General features: G+C 49.0%; 2 protein-coding genes across 28 annotated transcripts in view; one reads left to right on the top strand and one right to left on the bottom strand.

Annotated features, from left to right (window-relative positions):
- ACOX3 (acyl-CoA oxidase 3, pristanoyl) overlaps positions 1–16,975 on the bottom strand; it is a 67,253-nt gene extending 50,278 nt beyond the window's left edge. For 3 of the 5 annotated variants that reach the window (XR_012434599.1, XM_045392069.3, XM_074039350.1), the window contains exons 1-2: positions 5,003–5,172; positions 267–424 (exon numbers count right to left, since the gene is read on the bottom strand). Coding sequence is in view for 3 of the 5 variants with exons in the window: in XM_045392069.3 (XP_045248004.2) it covers positions 267–410 (144 nt within the window). In the remaining 2 variants the exon portion in view is untranslated. Of the gene's footprint in view, positions 1–266; positions 425–5,002; positions 5,173–16,242 lie in introns of those variants that run through there. The other 2 variants (XR_012434600.1, XM_045392070.3) reach the window with 1 other exon arrangement.
- A 20-nt stretch (positions 16,976–16,995) lies between these two features.
- TRMT44 (tRNA methyltransferase 44 homolog) overlaps positions 16,996–19,105 on the top strand; it is a 61,604-nt gene continuing 59,494 nt past the window's right edge. For all 23 annotated transcript variants that reach the window (XR_012434598.1, XR_012434596.1, XR_001490602.4 and 20 more), the window contains exon 1: positions 16,996–17,660. Coding sequence is in view for 8 of the 23 variants with exons in the window: in XM_074039335.1 (XP_073895436.1) it covers positions 17,042–17,660 (619 nt within the window). In the remaining 15 variants the exon portion in view is untranslated. The remainder of the gene's footprint in view (positions 17,661–19,105) is intronic.

Genomic DNA, 19,105 nt, shown 5'->3' with positions numbered 1-19,105 from the left:
GAGACACCCAGACAGAGATACAACTATCATTCCCAACAGACTAGAGGGCTGCAGGCTTAAGAAACATCAACAATCCATGTTCATTTCCAGACTCCTCATTGGTTCCCTGAGGCCTATCCTGGGGTGCAGAAAGGAGAGCGGCTGCGCTGCCTGGGATGAGCCTCACCCAGCAGAGGGGGAGCTGTAAGAGCCAGAAATTCCATTGTGCTAATGAATTAAGACCCCACCGGGAAAAAAGACAAGCTGCACGCAACCGCACACCTCACCTTAAAGCGGAGCATGTCCTCCCCTTCCGTGAACAGCGCCAGCTCCTTCCAGCTGAAGGATGCTCTTGCCCGGTAGGCGTCCAGGGGTCCCCTGGGGAATTCTGGGAGCAGAGCTGCGTCACCTCCTTCTACAGTGGGTGCCATCGTGTGACGAGAGCCTGCACAAAACATGCAGCCTGAATCCATGCGCTCCCATCTGTGGGTTCAAATCACCCCCACCAACAGGAGAGCCGGCAACACCTTACAAGTTGGAGAAAAGTAAACTCGAAATCCAAAAGGACAGCAAAAGAGAATCACCCTGTGAATGGCTAGCATCATTTTCCCAAAAGAAAAGGCAAGAAGAATTCCCTCATCCACTCCTGAACACAGATGCCAAGGACACAGAAGACAGCCAGGCACAGCTGGGGGATCACCAGGCACACAGCGCAGAGGGTTCGTCGGAGGCCTTGCTTTCTGTTGCACGGCCTTGCCTGAGAGCACTGTGCCCTCTCGGGAGCACGCTGGACATCCAGACCCATCCCCAAGGCTCACTAAACCCAGGGTCAGGAAGCATTCCCTCTGGAATCCAGCCAGTGCCAGCTAGTCCACTCTGGCCACACACGATGGTGCCTCACATCCCCACCCACTGCCGCCGGCCCACCTGGACACAGGACCTCTGGCACAGGCTTCTGCCCTGATTTCCCCTCGACATATAGACACCTGGCTTCCCGCTAACACAGCAGGCCTCTCAAACTCAGCTCTCTTGACCAAATAACCGTTCTGGAATTTTCTGGATAGACTGGGTCCTTTTCCAAGTGGCTTGGCTGATGAAGGTATTGAAGGGAATGGCTAGTGAACCCAGGTCTGGCTGAGTCCTGGGCGTGGGCCCCCCACCTTCACTCTTTAAGGCCTAGAGGAAAGAGGAACTTTTGAGTCCTTTGAGCTGAAACAGCCTGCGGTGCTGGAGCCTGAGTCTGGCTTGCTCTTCTGTCCTATCCTTCCTTAGAATCGGAGGAAAGTATTGGGCACCGGCCGGCCGGTTAAAAACGATTAGCGTGGCCGCCGGACTTAAGACTCAGGTGTGAGGCTTTCTGGGAAAAGGCTTTCTAACAACCCCCAACCCTTCTGGGTTGAGCATTGGTCTGCTGGAACCAGCTTCCACTTCCACAATTTTCTTGGGGAAGCCATGGGCTGACTAGAGGCTGTCACCCCAAACTCCCGGCATTGGCAGGTCCAGATCACGGCACAGCCAGAAGTCTCTACTCAACAGTGGCCCATGCGCGCGCCCTCTCTCTCCTCTGACCCATACCTCCTGCGTCCCGACCACGACTTTCTTGAAAGTGTAGCCCCCAAAATTCTCCTTACCTCTGAATCTACTTCCTCTGATCTCTCCTAGGTACTAATGCTTCAGACTTTCACTTCCTCTCCCAAGTATTAAAGCAAGTTGTATCTCCAAAGGGATCTAAGGAAGCTCTACGCTGTGTCCTCAGGCACCTAGGGTATGAACCCAGACAGTCTTGTCCCTGGCGTCCCTCCCAATTTAGGTATACAGCTCTCGACGTGGGCAGTTATGTGGGACCTACCACTGTTGCCAGGGCCCCAAGTTTGTAAATGGCTAGGAGGATTGCTCTCCCGTTGTGTAAGATGCTCTCCTCCCCCAGTTTCTACCCCGCTTACCTCCCCCACTGCAATACAATCTCTAAGCCTTAGCTCCTTGGCCAGGGCCTTAGAACTGATGACCCAGTACTTTAACAACTGGAACTATGTCTACAACAACACAACAGATCAGGATGAAAGCGAATTGAGTAAATTAAAGGGAGGCACGGGGAGGGGGGAGGGATAGCATTAGGAGATATACCTAATGTAAATGACGAGTTAATGGGTGCAGCACACCAACATGGCACATGTATACCTATGTAACAAACCTGCACGTTGTGCACACGTACCCTAGAACTTAAATTTAAAAACAAAAAAAAAAAAGGGAGGCACATGTTCCTATAGTGGCAAATGGGGCAACGAGCGAATGTACTTCCGCTGTGTTCCCAAAATCCATCTACCAAGAGAGAAAAAGAGAGGGAAAGAGAAATAGAGAGAGAGAAGAGAGAGAAAGAGACAGAGGGGGAAAAGAGAAGGGCAGAAAGTCAGAGAGAGAAAGAGAGAGACGAAAAGTAAAAGAGAGAAAGGAAGAGAGAGATATACAAGTAGTTAAGAAAAAAACAGTGCACCCCATTCCTTTAAAAGCCAGGGTAAATTAAAAACCTATAATTGATAATTGAAGGTCTTCTCCGTGACCCTGTAACACTCCAATACCACCTTGTTGTCAGTTAAACAGTGTAATGCAGACATCAGGAAAAAAACTTCAAAACTCCATCTTAGGCCAGAGTAAAACTTACAAACCCTATTGAACTTGGCAACCATAGTTTTTTTTTAAATAGAGATCACGAGGAGCAGGCAAACCCTACTGAACTAGGCAACCTCGGTTTTTTTTTTACAAGAGATCAGGAGGAGCAGGCGGAACTGGACAAATGGGCCCTCAGGCTAGCGGACGTTTGCCCCCATTTGCTACTATAGGAATATGCACCTCGCTTTAATTTACTCAACTGCTTTCATCCTGATCTATTGTGTTGTCGTAGACATAGTTCCTGTTGTTAAAGTACTGGGTCATCAGTTGAGGCCCTGACCAAGGAACCAAGGCTTGGAGATTGTATCGCAGTGGGGGAGGTAAGCTGGGTAGAAATTAGGGGAGGAGACTTTGGAGGCTCTGGAAAGGGGAAAGGCTGGGCAAATTGAATGCCTAATAGGGCTTGCTTGCAGTGCGGTCTACAAGGACACTTTAAGAAAGACTGTCTGAATAGAAATAAGCCGCCCCCTCATCCATGCCCCTTATGTCAAGGAAATCACTGGAAGACCCATTGCCCCAGGGGACGAAGGTCCTCTCAGTCAGAAGCCACTAACCAGATGATCCAGCAGCAGGACTGAGGGTACCCGGGGCAATCGCTAGCCCATGCCATCACCCTCACAGAGCGCCAGGTATGCTTGACCATTCAGGGCCATGCCACTGTACTACCAGCTCCCCTTACCAAGAGTTTCTATGGAGAATGTGGCTTCCCAGAAATACTGATGCCCCATCATACAGGAGTTTTTCTAAAGGAAACCCCACTTTCACCGCCCACACCTATATGCCCCTGCACTTCAGGCCATACATTTCAATCCCTGTATCTTTAACTTCCTTGTTAAATTTGTCTCTTTCAGAAATCAAAGCTGTAAAACTACAAATGGTTCTTCAAATGGAGCCCCAAATGCAGTCCATGCCTAAGATCTACAACGGACCCACGGACCGGCCTGCTAGCCCACGCTCCGATGTTGATGACATCGAAGGCACCCCTCCTGAGGATATCTCAACGGCACAACCCCTACTACACAACCCCTACTACGCCTCAATTCAACAGGAAGCAGTTAGAGTGGTCGTCACCCAACCTCCCTAACGGCACTTGGGTTTTCCTGTTGAGAGGGGCACTAAGAGACAAGACTAGCTGATTTCCTAGGCCAACTAAGAATTCCTAAGCCTAGCTGGGGAAGGTGACCACACTCACCTTTAAACATGGGGCTTGTAACTCAGCTCATACCCAATCAATCAGGTAGTAAAGAGAGCTCACTAAAATACCAGTGACGCTAACAACAGGAGGTAAAGAAATAATCTGATCATCTATCACCTGAGAGCACAGGGGGAGGGACAACGATCAGGATATAAACCCAGGCATTCAGGACGAATCAGGCAACCCCCTTTGGGTCCTCTCCCATTGTACAGGGAGCTCTGTTTTCACTTTATTAAATCTTGCAACTGCACAGTCTTCTGGTCCGTGTTTGTTCGGGCTTGAACTGAGCTTTCGCTTGCCACCCACCACTGCTGATGGCGGCTGTTGCAGACCCGCCGCTGACTTCCACCCCTCGGGATCCAGCAGGGTGTCCGCTGCGCTCTGATCCAGCGAGGCACCCATTACCGCTCCCAGGCTAGAGGCTCGCCACTGTTCCTGCGTGGCTAAGTGCCTGGGTTCCTCCTAATCGAGCTGAACACTAGTCACTGGGTTCCATGGTTCTCTTCCGTGACGCACAGCTTCTCATAAAGTTATAACACTCACTGCATGGCCCAAGGTTCCATTGCTTGGAATCCCTGAGGCCAAGAGCCCCAAGTCAGAGAGCAAGAGGCTTGCCGCCACCTTGGGAGCCGCCCGCCACCACCTTGGGAGCTCTGGGAGCAAAGACCCACCAATAACTATGCCTGGATAGTGCCCAGCGTCTAGACAGGGTCTACTGTGTGGGCTGCTACATTCCAAATACGGTGAGGTCTGGCTAGTGCCCAGGGTCTACTGTCTGGGCTGCTGCATTCCAAATACAGTGACGCCTGCCTAGTGCCCAGGGTCTACCATCTAGGCTGCTGTCATTCATATGAGAGGCTCCGAGCAGCTTCTGGCATGGAAGTGGGGGCTTCAAGATCACTATTCTGGCAACAGCCTCCACCACTCTTCTCTCTGTGGTGCGGATCACTCTCCCTTTCCTGAACAGCTGCCCAGTTCAATGTGCAAAGCCCTCCGAACGCCCAGCACGTGGGCCACCTGCACTCCCGGCCCCTGCTCTGTGTAACCCTGGCCCCGCCACCCGCCAATCCGCACAGCTCCCACGCCCCAGGGCCTGGCATGTGCGGTGCCCCCTCTCCCGACCCGCCGCGACCGCGCCCCGGGGGCTAACGCAGCCTCTACCTTCGGGCTCGCCAGTCCCCGCTGCTTTGCACGGTCCAACTCACGCAATAGGCGCTCAGGGGATGCCTGTCGGGCCGCGACCAACCCGGCAAGATGAGGACTAGCTGCCCGCGCAGCGCTGAGGTCTCCAGCCTGGCCCCACTGCTGTCGCGCAGTGCCTCTCGGCCTCCGTCCGTCCCATGGGCGGGACCGGGGACGCGGACGCCCTGACGTCATCGTGCCGCGCCACCTCCGTCGCCCGGGAAACGTGGACGCCGCTGCCACCCGGGCAGGGCCGGGAACCAGGAAGCTTCGCCTAGGCGCTCCGGGCACTCTTGGTTTCTCCGCCTTTAGGCAACCCCTGGCTGACCGACTCTGGCGAGTCGCTGCCCTCTCGGAGCGCCGTAGTTCTGAGATGCAGTTCACACCCCGGCCCTTCCTGGGGCCCACTCCAAGGCTACTGGATGAGGACCCCCAGTCTGGGGCACGGCATTTTCAAATTAATCAACAGGCACTACGTGATGGCTCACACCTGTAATCCCAGCGCTTTTGGAGGCCGAAGCGGGAGGATCGCTTGAGGCCAGGAGTTTGAGACCAGCCTGGGCAACATAGCAAGATCCGGCATGCCCAAGGGCTTGCTGAAGTTTGAGAACCGTGGTTCTACAGAGTTCCTCAGAGAGCCACTAGTGGAAGTGGGCCCTCGTTGACCAGAGCAGTAACCAGCTCAATCACCCACCCTTTACTTGTTTTTCTTTGTCTCACACTTCCACTGCCTCACTCATGCACTCTGAGATCAGCTCCATATTCAATTACCTGCAGCCAAATCCTTGTCTCAACGTCTGTTTGGGGAGATCCAAACTAAGACACACACACACCTCCTATGAAATTTACAGAGACAGAATCAACTAGACTTAGTAACTCGCCATTTAAGAACAAGGAAAAGCCAGGCGTTGTGCGCCATGGCTCTCTCATCTGCAGTCCCAACTACTTGTGAGGCTGAGGCGGGAGAATCACTTGAGCCCAGGAGTTTGAGTCTAGCCTGGGCAACATAGTGAAACTCTGTGTTTAAAACAAAACAAAACAAAACACAAAAAAAAAGTGAAAAAAGCACAACAAGGAAAAATAAATCCAAAGGTTTGCATTTACAGGGAACTAAAAGATGGGCAGCGCAGCTCAGTTATGGGGAGGAGAAAGATAAGTACAATTTTAAATGTGTGTCAAGTTTAAGATGTTGGCAGGACATCTGGGTGGGGATACTCAGCTCATGTTTGGAAAATTGTCTACTTCTGTTCTACTCTGAAATACCTTCACCTTGATTCCATGGCAACATTTTTCTTCACAGTTATTACTCTTATTTAAAACAGACCTATAATTATAATTATGGGTATCAGTGGGAGCATCCGATTGCAAAAGCAGGAGGAAGGGACTGAACGATCATTTCAGGCCTGGCAGGTACCCTGCTAAGCAGTCAGAAGTGATCCTTAATCCAGACCAGCCTTCCCAGCCAGGGCTCTGTTGTGTTGTTGCAAAGGTCCCTGAATCCTCAGGAGCAACTAGGATTGCCTGAAGACAAAGACATCATGGTCTAATAAAAATACACGCCACTGTTTTTCAAATGTTTGGAGATACTGTTGAGAGTAATAAAATAACCATTTATTGCAGAACTCACACCTCCTGTAGGTCACAATTTCTGCCAAAATTACAACTACTAATAAATTAGGTTCACGTGTGATACTGACATTAGAAAAACATCTTCCGGCTGGGCGTGGTGGTGCACACCTGTAATCCTAGCACTTTGGGAGGCCAAGGTGGGCAGATCACTTGAGGTCAGGAGTTCAAGACCAGCCTGGCCAACATGGTGAAACCCTATCTCTACTAAAAATACAAAAATTAGCTGGGCATGGTGGCGGGCGCCTGTAATCCCAGCTACTTGGGAGGCTGAGGCAGCAGAATCGCTTGAACCCAGGAGGTGGAGGTTGTAGTGAGCCAAGATAGCACCATTGCACTCCAGCCTGGGAGACAAGAGTGAAACTCCATCTCAAAAAATAAAAATATCTTCCCACTGGGAAACGATTTGGGTCCACTGCAGGAGTGAGAGGGAGAGGGAAGCCATTTCTAGGTAGACACTGGAAGGCAGGCTAAAGGGGAAGAGCTCAGGGCATCTGGTGGTCAGTACAGGTAAGAGACAAGGGCCTGAGATAAGGCCATATTGGTGGAGTCGGAGGCTGGAGAGGGAGCTGAGTGACTTTATGTTACTGGTTTTATTTAAGTTAGGGCATCATCACAAAATGACATGGAGAAAACAAAGCACAGGTTTCCAGCCTTGGTCAGGTCCTCAGGCTCCCCTCCCTTCTCTGCTTCTCCCTTTTCATCCTCCTCTTCTCACACTTGTCTGCCTCTACCCTCTGGCTTGTCAGGGCTGGCCTGTGGCACTCTTCACTCTCTCCATTTAGTTTCCCAGATTGACGTCTGCAGGTAAGACTGTAGTTCTCAGCTTCGACCATGGCTTCACCTTGGGGCCACCTTCTGGTGTTTGCCTGCTCACCCTGTAGCACTCCTGTGCTCCTCTCCTGGGCCTGAGGACACTGCTGACCTGCATCTGACAGGGAACACGGGCCTCTCTGTGAGTCAGTGTGGTGGGGAGGTAGGAAGAGAGGAAGGGGTCATGCTATGCTCGGTTGTATTGCTGGGACCTGGGTGGATGGAGAAGCCACTGGGACTGGCACAAAGGGAGCAACTTTGGGGAAAAAAATAGGGGAATTTGCCTTTCTTTATACATGTTTGTTAGCTATTTCTGGGTGAAACGGCCAGGAGCTGCACATGGACCCCTAGTGTGAACAGCAGGGGTAGGATGAGTGTCATCAGTAACTCAGTGGACAACGACCCATGGGAGAACTGCCATAGGGCCCCACCCACCCCCTCTCTTATTTATCTTGACTTCTGTCCCACTCTGCTCCCTTCGGCACACCCATTCCCTGCTCAGTTTTAGACCTTGGTGCTATTGACTGCCATTGGCCATTGTGGTTATTTGCACGCATGGTTAAAACTAAAGTTGCCTCCCACCCTCTGGTCATTTGTCTGCCTTTATCCCTTCTGTCTTTCCCACCACCACCTCCCTGGCTGGTTCCACATTCCCAAAAGAGTGGCTGGAAGAAGTCACCAGGTCCTTGGGAAGGGAATGGGTTGTGATGATTCGACACCAAGAATGACCCGTCACAGCTCAGCCATGGTCACCACCACCCAGCAGCCACCTCACTTCCCCTAGTCATACCACATTAAGTGGTAGGCAGCTGAGAATGGTGTGGGGAAAGAGTTGTGGAACATAAATGCGGTTTTGTAAAAGATGCACATACAAACGGCTGTCCCTACGGCAAATGTTACCAGCATAAGCCAATGAAATTTTTTGTTTTTCGAGATGGAGTCTTGCTCTGTTGCCCAGACTGGAGTGCAGTGGTGCCATCTTGGCTCACTGCAAGTTCCGCCTCCTGGGTTCACGCCATTCTCCTGCCTCAGCCTCCCGAGTAGCTGAGATGACAGGCATCCACCACCACGCCTGGCTAATTTTTTGTATTTTTAGTACAGACGGCGTTTCACCATGTTAGCCAGGATAGTCTTGATCTCCTGACCTCGTGATCCACCCACCTCGGCCTCCCAAAGTGCTGGGATTACAGGTGTGAGCCACCCTGCCTGGCCTGAATTTTTTTTAATTACAAACTCAACATATTCAATTTAAAGGGTTTCTATGCTGTTAAGGTCTTGGCATCAGGTGAGTTTCTGGCTGAGGCCCTGGAAGGTAATGGGGGCTGCTGCGAAGCGACTGGAGCCGTCATTCTGATCAGCACACCAGAGCTGCCACTCAGGGCGCTCAGAGCAGCCAGGGCCTTCCAGCTGGAGCCTTCACTGCTGCTTCTCGAGTTCCAGTCAGCTTCCAGCACTTACACGCTGACGACTCAGAATGGAGAGGCTTTAGCGGTCCCATGTGAATGTCTCTAGTGCTGTATTGTTCAACAGTAGCCCCTAGCCTCATGTGGCTATCAGTTAAATAAATTCAATTTCCCATAAATCTAATTTAATCAGTTGCCTAGTTGCACTAGCTGCACTCAAGTGCGGGTCAGTAGCCAAAAGTAACTACTTTATTGGACAGTGCAGACATAGAACATTGCCATTATCACAGAAAGTCCTATAGGACAGTGCTATGTAGACACCATTTCCAGCACCAGGCAGTGGGTCCTTGGCCTAAGCCTGGGTATCTACAGCTTTCTCCCTGCTCCCTATACCCAGCAGCCTCTGGCTAGGGCCTGCTTCCCCACAGGGAAACAGTTGAGATAGTTCTGCCGTCTGCACCATTCTCCTGACACACTCCCTCATCTCCGTCACTGTTTTATTCAGCAATCATTCACTATGAGGTCCTACTGGATTAGGGTTGGCCCTAATCCAATATGAATGTTGCCCTTATTAGAAAAAGAAAAGAGATTCGGAGAAACAAGAACACCACGTAACCACGGAGGCAGAGATTGAAGCGCTGGAGGCATAGGTCAAGGAATGCCAATGATTGCTGGCAACCACCACAAACTAGGAGAGACGAATGGATTCTCAGAGCCTTTAGAACTATGAGAGAATAAATGAGTGTTGTTTTAAGCCACCAAACTGCCCTGGAAAACTAAGACAGCATAAAAATCCATTACTGTATGTGATCAAACACTGAATGGGCTAGGGTGAGCAGGTGTGTCTGCAAGGATATATCTCATTTGCCTTTTACTTAATTCTACCGACATTTGGTCTGTGCTTTTCTCTCTAATAAAACACATGATTTGAATTATTTTTTCACTTATCTGACTCCGACAGAGATCCTTTAGGGAATGGCAAATTCCCAATGGAGGGATTAATGTACAAAAATAATTAAGAATATTAGAGGTTTTTGGATTTCGCTAGAGATTCTGCAGACCAGCTGCTGATGATGTTGGACTAAATTGGCAGTATCCAACCTTCTTTGTTCCTCCTGGGGACACGTAGTAAGGAAGGAGACCTCTACTACTCTTGCTGCCCTCCTCCCCTCACACCTTGCCTAGTTCACAAGACAGGAGGAAAGAGAGAAAGCAGTAAGTTAGAAAGAAACAAAAGTAAGATAAATAGCCAGACAACCTTGGCACCACCTAGGAGTTAAAAAAATAATAACATCAAACCCTGACCTAAACTATTTGTGTTATCTGTAAATTCCAGACACTGTATGAAAAAGCATTGCAAAACTCTCTGTTCTGTTAGCTGATGCATGTAGCCCCCAGTCACGTTTCCCACGCTTGCTTGATTTATCACAACCCTTTCACGTGAACCCCTTAAAGTTGCCTTTAAAAAGGCCAAGAATTTCTTTTTCAGGGAGCTTGGCTCTTAAGCCACAAGTCTGCCAATGCTCCCGGCCGAATAAATCTCTTCCTTCTTTAATCCAGTGTCTGAGGAATTTTGTCTGCTGCTCGTCCTGCTATAATTCTTGGTTCCCTGACTGGGAAGCGAGGTGATTAACGGATGTTCAAGGCAGCCCCTTAAGCAGCTTATGCCTGCCCTGTAGAGCATCCCTGTGGGGGACTCTGGCCAGTTTGAGCGATGCAGATCCTGAGAGTGCTGTCGGGTAGGCATTTGCCCCAGTGGAACGCCTCGTCACAGCAGTGCATGGCAGGCCCCGGCAAAGGATCAACACAGTGGCTGAACACTGGGAAGGAACTGGCACTTTCCTAAGTCTGGATATCTGAAACTTGGTAAGACTGGTCTCTGGAGCTTGCCCACTCCATTTGAGTGGAAGCATGGCCTGATCACCCACGGCATTCCTGTACCGGCACTTCGGTTTTTGTTTCTGACTTGACTTGAATTGTTTGATAAACAGGCGTGCCTTTATTGGCACTTTGGTTTTGGTTCTGATTTTGACTTGGTTTAAATTGCTTGACGAATGCCTTTAATGACACTTTGGTTTTAGTTTTGATTTTGATTTAGTGTGAATTACACGAGTGAGTAACCTTTTACCCTTTCCTTCTTGTAGTGTGAATGTTGTTTTGTCTCGAGAGAAAAATAGGTCCAACACAAAGTAAGCCCACTCCGCTAGAAACTGTGTTAAAAAAAAATTTCGAGGCCGGGCGCGGTGGCTCAAGCCTGTAATCCCAGTACTTTGGGAGGCCGAGGCGGGTGGATCACGAAGTCAGGAGATCGAGACCATCCTGGCTAACATGGTGAAACCCCGTCTCTACTAAAAATACAAAAAACTAGCCGGGCGAGGTGGCGGGCGCCTGTAGTCCCAGCTACTCGGAGGCTGAGGCAGGAGAATGGCGTAAACCCGGGAGGCGGAGCTTGCAGTGAGCTGAGATCGGGCCACTGCACTCCAGCCTGGGTGACACAGCGAGACTCCGTCTCAAAAAAAAAAAAAAAAAAAAAAAAAAAAAAAAAATTTCGAGAAGAAAAATAAAAGGAAAGTCATTAAATCACCAAAACTTACTCTATTAAAATGCATGTTACAGAACCTTAAGAAAGGTTTTGCAGAGGATTACAGAGTTAAGTTAACCCCCCAGAGGTTAAGAACTCTGTGTGAATTAGAATTGCCCTCTTTTGGTGTTGGATGGCCCACCGAAGGAACTATAGACAGGGAACAACTGGCCATGTATTTAAGGTGGTGACAGGGGTTGGAGGACAGCCAGTGTACCTAGATCAATTCCTTTATATTGATTCGTGGTTAAATATAATATAGACAAAAATCGGCATAAATTTAGCCCTGTTTAACAGCTTAGTGCAAAAAAGCTAAAAGTGAAAGTAAGAGCAGCTTCGCCAGCAGACACAGAGTTAAACAAGGGAGTCCTAGAAACAGCAAGAGAAGCCAGTTTTGCAGGAGCCACCAGAGATAACAGAAATTCTTTCTCCATATGTCCCAGCTTACCCTCCTTTAGCAAGGCCAACAGCCCCCCAAGAAATGAGATTCAGGAGCTAATACGCCCCAGGTTTCACCTAGAAGGGGAGGATCGGAGTCTCGAGAGGCCAAGTAAGGAAGTCAAGATAGTCAAGTGGACAAGTGGACCCTCTCAGATCTGGTCTTGCTCGAGCTATGCAGATGCCTCTCAGGGAGACGCGGGGACCTGTCTATTATAATGACCAAGCCCACATCGGGGGGTGGGGTGGCAGACTTTCATCTCTCAGCGCTTTTCAACCATTGATCTACTAAACTGGAAACACCCTGAACCCACCACCTTGCTCCCGGCAGCTAGAGCCCCGTCGACGTGGCTGTGTAGAGGTGTTGGGCTCAGGCAGACCCGCCCTCCGGGGCCAGCCCTGGGCATCGGTAGACTGGAAGCTACCTGCAGACAGGAGCAGCTTCAGCAGCCCACAAGGACAGAGACGTGCAGGATACGTGGTGATAACCCTGGACACTGTCGTTAAGCTGAGCTCATTGCTTTAATTCGGGCCTTAGGACTCAGTGAAGGTAGGACTGTAAACATTTACACTGACTCTCGGTATAATGCCTGTTTCACCCTCCAAGTGCATGGAGAATTATATATATATAAAAAGGGCCTGTTAAACTCTAGGAAAAGGGGGGGAAAAGACCCAGAGAATGCAACTCAGCCTCAGCGTTTGCAGCGGTACCAAGAGGCACTTCTGCAGAGGCTGAGAGTTGGTAGAAAAAAGCAATTAATATAAAAAGGATTTCAGAAGCGCTTCAAGGAGCTGACAAGAACCTAAGTCAGTTTTATAAGAGACTCTGTAAAGCATTCTGGCTTTACAACCCATTTAACCCTGAGGCTGGTGGCTCACGCCTATAATCCCAGCATTTTGGGAGGCCGAGGCAGGCAGATCACAAGGTCAGGAGATTGAGACCATCCTGGCTAACACGGTGAGACCCCGTTTCTACTAACAAAACACACAAAAATTAGCCAGGCGTGGTGGCAGGTGCCTGTAGTTCTAGCTACTCGGGAGGCTGAGGCAGGAGAATGACATGAACCTGGGAGGTAGAGATTGTGCCACTGCACTCTAGCCTGGGCAACAGAGCGAGACTCTGTCTCAAAATAAAATAAAATAAAATAAAATAAAATAAAATCAAATCAAAATCAGCATATAGTGAATACTTCATTTGCAAAGAAAGCCCAGGGTAACATCAAGCAGAAGCTGCAGGCATGAATATCACCCAGTCTATAAAACTGGCCACCAAGGTGTATATTAACTGTGACCAAGGAACAAAACAGGAAAGAGCAAAAGCAACAAGCGTGGCAGGTAGGCACGCCAAAGGTTAAATCCCTCTCCCCAGCCCAGCGCTATCTAGAAAAAAAGAGGAGGCTAGAGACCAGCGCCAAGAGAAGAGCAAAACAAAAAGACTAAAACTAAGTGTAAAAAAGAGAATCAGAAGAAAACGGGAGAGACAGACAGCAGTGCCCATGCCATTGCCCAGCCCTGCCAGTTGGCCATAGGAGCAGGAGAACTTAGGAAGGAAAAAGAAAAAGACTTCAGAAAAAAAGCCAATCTGTTAGCAACAGCTCTTATAAAGAGAGATTAGCAATGTGAGAGGACGTGGGCGCAGATGTAGACGTTAGGCAAGGATTCAAGAGCCAGACAAAGCTAGAGAGAAAATAATGTGCGAGATGCAAAAAGAAGGGACACTAGAAGGGTGACTGTTCAGAAGGCAATAAAGGAAAGAGCCAAGGCTGCAAGACAAAGAGGCCATCAGCCAAGGACTGCTGCACCTTGGAGGAACCAAATACTGATCTGATCAGGCTGGCAGGAGCTAAAGAATGTAAAGACTAGGGCAGACTAGGCACCTTCTCATTAGGTTCCCAGGAGGCCCTGGTCACATTAGAAGTTAAAAGCAGCAGGATTCTGCCACATCTGGATTCTAATTTCTCACTGATGGCTAAGCCACTAGATAGAGTTACAAAGGGAGGGAAGAAAAAGAACCCCTCCTCTAAGAAACTTAAACAGGAGAAAGAGCCATTCCTTGTGAAAACTTGCTTACAGACTTCACAGAACTGCCCCGTGCTGGAGGCTATTGCTACATCAGGGTAAGTTCAAGTTTTCCCCACCAGGACAGAAAAAGTACAAGAAGTGACTAAAGTACTGTTAAAAGACATTATCCCCAGGTTTAGACTGCCTCTAACTTTAAAGTCAGACAACAGGCCAGCCTTTGTACCAGAAATAGTGCAAGATTTAACAAGACTGTTAAAAATAAAATGGAAGTTACACACAGCCTATTGGAAGCAAAGTTCACGAAAAGGTGGAACATACGAACTGGATGCTCGAGCAGCTACTGAAAAAATATTGCCAGGAAATTCATTTAAGATAAAATCAGGATTTTGCCTATGATCCTCCTCCGAGTCAGATGCACCCCCACCAAACAAACTAGGTATTTGCCCTATAAGATTTTTTTCGGTCGGCCACCCCCAAATCATAGGTCAAATTAAAGGTGACCTCCAAGAACTAAAGGAATTAAACTTAAGAAAGCAAATGCAGGCCGGGCGTGGTGGCTCAAGCCTGTAATCCCAGCACTTTGGGAGGCCGAGACGGGCGGATCACGAGGTCGGGAGATCGAGACCATCCTGGTTAACATGGTGAAACCCCGTCTCTACTAAAAAATACAAAAAACTAGCCAGGAGAGGTGGCGGGCGCCTGTAGTCCCAGCTACTCAGGAGGCTGAGGCAGGAGAGTGGCGTAAACCCGGGAGGCGGAGCTTGCAGTGAGCTGTGACCTGGCCACTGCATTCCAGCCTGGGCAACGCAGCGAGACTCCGTCTCAAAAAAAAAAAAAAAAAAAAAGAAAGAAAGAAAGCAAATGCAGACTTTAGAAATAGCCATTCAAAGTGTTTATAATTAAATACATAAAAATGCCTATAAGCCTGACACCCCTTTAAATCTAGTGACTCTGTTTAAGTTAGAGAGTAAAATCTAATTTTTCTAGGACCCATATAGGATGGGCCCTATACTGTAATCTTGTCCACTCCCACTGCTGTTAAAGTTGCAGGTGTTGTGTCTTAGATCCATCACAGTCAGTTAACACTGGCAGGTTAGGACAAGTAGACCAGCCAGCAGGATGCAGATCATCCAACCTGGCTGATCCTGAGACGAGACCAAGCTGCTGCTGGGACGACAGCCCTGCTCTGATCACTCCGGAGGCTGACCAGTCTACACACGGCTGAAGCTTGAGGAAACAACAAGCCTAGCTCTAGTCACACACCAGCAGCTGACTAGTCTGTGCTCGGCCGAAGCCTGAGGACTCATCGAGCAAGTAACTGTAGTTAAAAATCTTAAGACTAATAGTTTTCCTGTAATACTGTTTTCCTATTGTTCTGTCACTGCATTCAACCTTTTTCCCAGGTAAGGACCTCTTTCGTCCTTGCTGCATATAAATATGCTGTACATTGTTTTGTTGTTGTTACCCCCCATAACCATGCTACAAGAAACACCTATATAAGGTGTCCCCACTGTACACATACTAGTCAGGAAACCCAGACCTGTCCAGCCCAGCAACAATTCCAAGTCTTTAAATTAGTCTTTAAACATATAAACCAGAAGTTACCAGAGCCTCCTCCTTTAGCAAAAAAAATGATAATAAAAAAAACAAATAAATAAAACCTATTTGCTCAGCTGGCTGAAAACATTGCCGGCAGCCTAGACGTTTCTTCATGTTATGTTCATAAAAAGGCTAATATGAGAGACCAATGGCCTTGAGAAGCAAAAGAGTTAATGCCTCAAGATAACTTTAACTCTTTCCCTAAGCAGACGCCAAGTTCAAGCATCTGGCTCTTAAAAACTTCTATTATTAAGAAATACTGTGTTGCTTGCTAGGGAAAAAGCTTTTAAGGCCCAGTAAAAGAAGTAACCTGCTTAGGAAATGACAAAGTTGGCACATATGCCTGTACAGGTTTAACACAGGTTTGATCCTAGGTCTTTATTTAGAAAATAGTTTCCAGCTATAAGAGAATTTAAAACCCTCATTGTAAGTGTATTACATAAAACACTATCACTCTGTCTCTCAAAGAGACTCAGAAAGTAAAAATAAAAGTGAGAACTCCCACTAATTAGTGAAATTCTCAAAGAGGGGGGATAAGAAAGGAGACCACTACTACTCCTGCTGCCCTCCTCCCTTCACACCTTGCCTAGTTCACAAGACAGGAGGAAAGAGAGAAAGCAAAAAGTTAGAAAGAAGCAAAAGTAAGATAGTCAGACAACCTTGGCACCACCACCCGGCCCTAGGAGTTAAAAAAAATAATAATAACATCAATCCCTGACCTAAACTACTTGTGTTACCTGTAAATTCCAGACATTGTATGAAAAAGCACTGCAAAACTTTCTGTTGTTAGCTGATGCATGTAGCCCCCAGTCATGTTTCCCACGCTTGCTTGATTTATCACGACCCTTTCACGTGGACCCCTTAAAGTTGTAAGCCTTTAAAAAGGCCAAGAATTTCTTTTTGGGGAAGCTTGGCTCTTAAGTCGCAAGTCCGCCGACGCTCCCGGAATAAACCTCTTCCTTCTTTAATCTGCTGTCTAAGGAGTTTTGTCTGCGCTTCTCCTGCTACAGTAGGTGACAGATGACCTTCATCCCTCATAGGACAACGTTACATCATTCTTATGAAACAGCCATGGCTGCGCTCAGATTTAGGAAGGCACTGACTGTAACGCTGGCACTAAGAGCAAACCAGAACCCAAGTGGAGAAAAGTGAGCTTTCATAAGAGGATTCATCTTCAACGCTCACAAACTTAGGCTCCCTGACTTTTATCGATAATCAGTACTGAGAACAATGCGTTCCAGACCCGCTGGCTGGCTGACGTTTGATTCTGTAACTATACCACTTCCAGAATTCTCTCAAAACTCAGCTCAGATCATATTACTATCAGGCAGCAACGCCCCTTGGATGGATCCACAGCGAATAAAACAAAGGTCAAATTCCTCATCCACACATTCCACAGTCCACAGGAAAGGAGCTCCAGCCGTGCCCTTCTCATTTCAGGTCCCAGCACCCCGCCTCCATGACGTCAACGGGCCGCGCCACCGGGCTGCGTCATCTCGGCGCGCCGCTTCCAGGGCTGTACACCTACCGGCTGCCATGGCGGAGGTGGGCAGAGCAGGCATCAGCGACCCAGGCGCGCTGCTCCCCCGGGGCTTCTGGGCTGCGGTGGAGGTGTGGCTGGAGAGGCCGCAGGTGGCCAACAAACGGCTTTGCGGTGCCCGCCTAGAGGCCCGCTGGAGCGCTGCCCTGCCCTGCGCCGAGGCCCGCGGCCCAGGGACGAGCGCAGGCTCGGAGCAGAAGGAGCGGGGTCCGGTTCCCGGCCAGGGTTCGCCCGGAGGGGACACGGGTCCCAGGCTGCGATCAGAACCCAAGCAGGGCATGGCATGTTGCGAACTTGAGGAGGCCCAGGGCCAGTGCCAGCAAGAGGAGGCACAGAGGGAAGCCGCCTCGGCGGCCCTGAGGGACTCTGGGCACCCCGGTCATGCTGAAGGAGACGAGGGCGACTTCCCCGCCGCAGATCTGGATTCGCTCTGGGACGATTTCTCCCGAAGTCTCGCCCGTGGCAATTCGGAGATGCTGGCCTTCCTCACCTGCTCCGGGGCGGGATCGCAGCCACAGGCGCAGCGTGAGCTCGACGTGGTTCTCAGAACCGTCATCCCGAAAACTAGCCCACATTGCCCCCTTACAGCTCCCAGGAGGGAAATAGTCGTGCAAGGTAAGAGTGTTTTGATAGTAGACGGATACGATTAGATTAGAAAAGCATTCACAGAACTTCAGGTCAATGGAAAGGTCCTAAGGGTACTTGTTATGCCAGTTGTTCTGCGATGTCCTAGGGAGTTTGTTAGGTGTTTGATAGTTTTTTGAGTGCGCGCATAGAAATGTGTGTCCTTAGTTCAGAAGATGGGATAATTGGTTGGGTTGGTGTCTGGAAGGCTTTAAAGAGACAGTGAAGGACTAACTGGATATTGCGTGATAACTAGGAGTTTAGCAGGTAAAGCTGTAGGTGTAAAAGTGTTGGGGACCAGCCTCAACACCATCTGCAGGGTACCCAAAGTCCGGTGGCGACGAAAGAATGAGACGAGACAGGTTAAGAGTGCATAAAGAGTGGGGGCCAGGGGGCCAATTGCAAAATGGAGGCTGCAAAAGACCCAAAGTTCTGGTCTCCACACTATTTATTGAGTACAGTCACTTAGATCTAAGAAGCGGACGTTCAGGGCGAAACGGTGAAAGGGAGGCAGTGCGTCATAGTAGTGGCGATTTAAATGAATCTTCTTTGTGCTCATACAGCATATCTTTAACTTATCGGAGAGCAACTAGTGGGAGCGGGGTTAACTAGGAGCCTGCATGTCTGGCCGCATTTCAGTGCTTCAAAGGAGTGTCTTTCTCCTTGAACACAGCGTTTGTAGATAAGACAGTAGGTCTCGCTCAGAGCATGGGAACGTCGTGGCAATCAGAAGGCTTTCCACAACTTATTGTCTCATATTTTTATGGCCAATTATACAGGCACCCCAAAAGCCTTTTCCCCAACATAAAGGGAGCTATTTATCCTGAGACAAGAAACTGAGAAAGAGCATAATTACTGGATGGATGGGAACCTACTAGTCCTCAGCGTTTGTTAAATCTCTCGCATTTGTTTTTACTGCCCGTGACCTTGACAGTTAGCCTCAGCCACTCTTACCTCAAACTTTATTCAGCAGTGCGTGTTTCCTATTGCCACTGTAACAAATTACTGCAAATTTATTGGTCAGTACAAAAAATTGATTGTTTCAGTTCTGTAGGTCAGGAATCCCTGTTGGCTCTGCTGGTTTCTCCGCTCCGGGTCTCTCTCACAAGGCCAAAATCAAACAGCCTGCCGGCTGGGCTCTTGTTTGGAGGTTCTGGGAAGAAATCTGTGGCCAGGCTGGTCTTGAACTCCTCACCTCACATGATCCTCCCGTCTTGGCCTCCCAAAGTGGGGTTACAGGCGTGAACCACTGCGCCCGGCCATGATTGTACATTTTTAAATAACGAAAAGAGTGTAATTGGATTGTTTGTAACACAAAGGATAAATGTTTGAGGGGATGGAGGCCCTATTCTCCATGATGTGATTAGTTCACATTGCAGGCCTGGATCAAAACATCTCATGTACCCCATAAATATATGTATCTGCTATGTACCCAC

The sequence above is a fragment of the Macaca fascicularis genome, chromosome 5 (assembly GCF_037993035.2).
Source record: "Macaca fascicularis isolate 582-1 chromosome 5, T2T-MFA8v1.1".
Taxonomy (NCBI): Eukaryota; Metazoa; Chordata; class Mammalia; order Primates; family Cercopithecidae; genus Macaca; species Macaca fascicularis.
The sequence above is the reverse complement of the archived record's forward strand: the minus strand, read 5'-3'. Positions and strand labels throughout refer to the sequence as shown.